Source organism: Sus scrofa, chromosome 17 (genome assembly GCF_000003025.6).
Source record: "Sus scrofa isolate TJ Tabasco breed Duroc chromosome 17, Sscrofa11.1, whole genome shotgun sequence".
In the NCBI taxonomy this organism is placed as follows: domain Eukaryota; kingdom Metazoa; phylum Chordata; class Mammalia; order Artiodactyla; family Suidae; genus Sus; species Sus scrofa.
Genome location: NC_010459.5, coordinates 56,866,646 through 56,870,050, shown reverse-complemented (window position 1 = coordinate 56,870,050; position 3,405 = coordinate 56,866,646). Strand labels below are relative to the sequence as shown.

At 57.2% G+C, this 3,405-nt stretch overlaps 1 protein-coding gene across 1 annotated transcript; it reads right to left on the bottom strand.

Annotated features, from left to right (window-relative positions):
- MC3R (melanocortin 3 receptor) lies at window positions 446–1,526 on the bottom strand. The gene has a single exon (NM_001123137.1). The coding sequence runs from the start codon at window positions 1,414–1,416 to the stop codon at window positions 457–459; it is 960 nt and encodes a 319-aa protein (NP_001116609.1). The 5' UTR covers window positions 1,417–1,526; the 3' UTR covers window positions 446–456.

The window sequence follows — 3,405 nt, the reverse complement described above, 5'->3', positions numbered from 1 at the left end:
ACTCAGGGTCTCACAAAATGAGGGCAAAGCCACCCGAGCAGCTGGTAGCTGAAGGTCAATAGCTGGAACAGGTTTGCTTGGGAGAGGTTTGAACTTGAAACACGGAGGCGTGGGTGGGAAGCCGGGGAGCAGGCGGGGCATCACGGATCCCGGGTGCATGGAAACGAACGCAGACAGCACCCAGAGCCGTCTCCACGGATTTGCCCCCGCGACTCTTTGGGAAAGCAGAGTTGGGGACTTACCCAAGTTGGCGTCCTTTCAGAAAGCCCCCCCCCCTTCTTTCTCAACGTTTTGTAAGCTTAAAAACAAAAGGACCTGTATGATCATGACCGTGAACACATCTTTCCATCTTTTGAGTGCGTTTCTCCCCGCTTCCTAAACACCTTGGCTGGCCGGCAGGTGAAACGCGACCAGGCTGAGGACCGCTCCGGCGGGGCCCTGCCTCCTACCCCAGGTTCAGGCGTTGCAGCTGCACAGGATCTCCTTGAAGGTGTTGCGCAGTTCCAGGCTCCGGAAGGCGTAGATCAGGGGGTCGATGACCGAGTTGCACATGATGAGGACCAGGTAGGTGTTGAAGTGGGCGGTGTAGCAGATGCAGTAGGGGTGGGTGGGGCAGGTGATGATGAGAACCAGGTGGAGAAAGAAGGGGGCCCAGCAGAAGATGAAGACCCCCAGCAGGAGGGAGATGGTCACGGCCCCCTTCAGGCACGAGCGCTGCGGGGGGGGCCCCCCGTCGGCGGGCGGCAGCGCGGCGATGCGCTGGACGTGCAGCCGGGCGAAGAGAAACATGTGCACGTAGAGGGTGCCCATGAGGAGCAGCATGGCGAAGAAGATGACGACAAGGCACACGATGACCATCTTGCTCTCGGAGTAGACGATGAAGACCACGCCGCAGACGCCGCAGCACACCCAGATGGCCGCGATCAGGGCCCCCGCCTTCCGCACGGTCATGATGCTGTGGTAGCGCAGCGCGTAGAAGATGGTGACGTACCTGTCCACGGCGATGGCCAAGAGGTTGCAGATGGAGGCCACCAGCGAGATGCAGATCATGGAGTCGAAGACGTTGTCCATGTGCTGGACGAACTGGTCCTCGAAGGTCAGGGCGTCGCTGTTGACCACGGCGATCATGATGGTCTCCAGGGCGTTGGACACGCTCACCAGCAGGTCGGCCACGGCCAGGCTGCAGAGGAAGAGGTACATGGGCGAGTGCAGGTTGCCGTTCCTGGCCACGGCCAGGATGACCAGCACGTTCTCCAGCAGGCTGAGGATGCCCAGAGCCAGGAAGACCTCGGGCTGGATGACGACCTGCTCGCAGAAGCCGCTGCTGCTCTGGTTGCTGAAGGAAGGGGCGGGGAGGTGCTCTGAGCTGTTAGGCAGCGCCGGTGGAGCAGAGAGCAGGCAGCACGAAGCATTCATTGCTCACGGCCGGGGATCGGAGCCCGGGCTCCAGCAGGGTGCAGAGGCTGCTGTGGCTGCTGCTTCCAGGAAAGAGAAAAATCTCCCTGCAGGTGCTTGTTTTGGATGCTAGTCCAGTCTGGACTTTGATTCTCTTCTGCCCGAGATGGAGAGAAGAGGGAGAGAGAGAGAGAGTCAGCTCCGAGACATGCAGAGAACTTTGCTTCTCCAGGGCAAGCAGTTTTCTAGATGCTCTTAGCTCTCTCCTGTCTTACCTTCCTCTCCTCACCTCCCCACCTGGGAATGGAACACACCAGCCCCCGGTTGCTACAGTTACGGCTCTTTGCATAGCAAGAGAGGGCTGTGGTAGGAGTCGTTGGGAGTGAGGGGTGAACACTGGTTTTATACATCGCTGGAGGCAGACAACTCCTACTTAATCTTCAGTGCAGCCAAGTGACCACTGAGCGGCGGGTGCCTCTCTGAGTGACAGCAGTGCCGGCTCCCTGGCCTTGGACCTGGAGATGAAAAAGCAGCCTGGTGCCCTCTGCAGGCCAGACTCTGTTCACTGGCTGGGCTGAGCCGTTTTTATTTCTTGTGGAAATGGCACAGCCTTCCTTCCATCCATTTGTGTGTCCATTCACTCATTCTTTTGGGGGGGGGCACGGGGTGGGGGACGGGTAGCAACGTTCATTGAGCACCTACTGTGTGTCGGGTTTCTGCCCAGTGCAGGAAGTTCAGGGGTGAGAAAGACAGATAGGCTCATCCTGTTTTCCTCAAACTCAGAGTCTGGGGTGGGAGATGAGAAAACAGGCAATTATATTACAGTGCAATGAATGCTTGAATCGGGGAAGGCCAGGGGCCTGGGGGAGCCTGGCGGCGGGGGGTCTTCTCACTTGGATGGTCAATGGAAGTTCCATGAGGAAGGGGCACCTAAGCTTTGATTTCGAGCAAGCAGAGAAGATACCCAGGGGTAAGGTAGGGGCTGGAGTTGAAGGGGGGTGGAAGAGGAGTCTGGGCAGAGGGAATAATATGCTTCCAACCCGGAGGCAAGAAGCAATGGTCCTCCAGCCTGGCCGTGGGCATCACGGGGTGCACCTGACCTTGTGAATCAGCATCACCCAGGACGAGGACCTGGGCCAGGGTGTTTTGCCAATTTTGATGGATGAGGGGGGATGGAGGCCAGGTTGAGATCCACTGCAAAGCAAGCTCGGTGTTTTGGAAGAAGCTTAAATAGTTTTCTCTGGCCTTGTGTGGAGCCGGGAGACACCCCTTGAGAGATGAAGCTGCAGTTACTTATGTTTTTTATTTCAAGGGTGAGAGGTGCTTGGATCCCGACAGACAGTCTCAGCCACACTTGGGAGGTTGGACTGTATGCCGAAGGCGGTGGGAGGCTGTGGAAGAGATGAGACGGGGTCTGCATTTTAGAAAGTTTCCTAGTTGCCTGGTGGAGACTGGATGGGAAGAGGCTGAGTCAGGAGCCTGGGGAGCCAGGAGCCTGGGAAGCCAGGGCTGCAGAGATTCAGGCTGAGATGAAGGTGGCCTGAAGCAGGAGGTGGCCGTGGGGCCACTAGAGGAGTGGACCGAGATATTTAGGATGTAGGGCATGGAGATTTGAGAGTGATGGTGACTTCGGAGAGACAGCAGTAATGGCTTGAACTGAGATCTTTTTTTTTTTTTTTTTTTTTTTTTGTCTTTTTGCTATTTCTTGGGCCGCTCCTGCGGCATATGGAGGTTCCCAGGCTAGGGGTCCAATCGGAGCTGTAGCCACCGGCCTACGCCAGAGCCACAGCAACACAGGATCCGAGCCGCGTCTGCGACCTACACCACAGCTCACAGCAACGCAGGATCCTTAACCCACTGAGCAAGGGCAGGGACCGAACCCGCAACCTCATGGTTCCTAGTCAGATTGGTTAACCACTGCGCCACGACGGGAGCTTCTTGAACTGAGATCTTAATTCTCTGCTCTGGAATTGGACCTGGGCAGCCTGGGTGAAAACCAGGAGTCGTAGC

What these genes read in the sequence shown, in the direction of transcription:
- MC3R (NM_001123137.1), bottom strand. Translation starts at nt 1,416, where the DNA reads ATGAATGCTTCGTGCTGCCTGCTCTCTGCTCCACCGGCGCTGCCTAAC.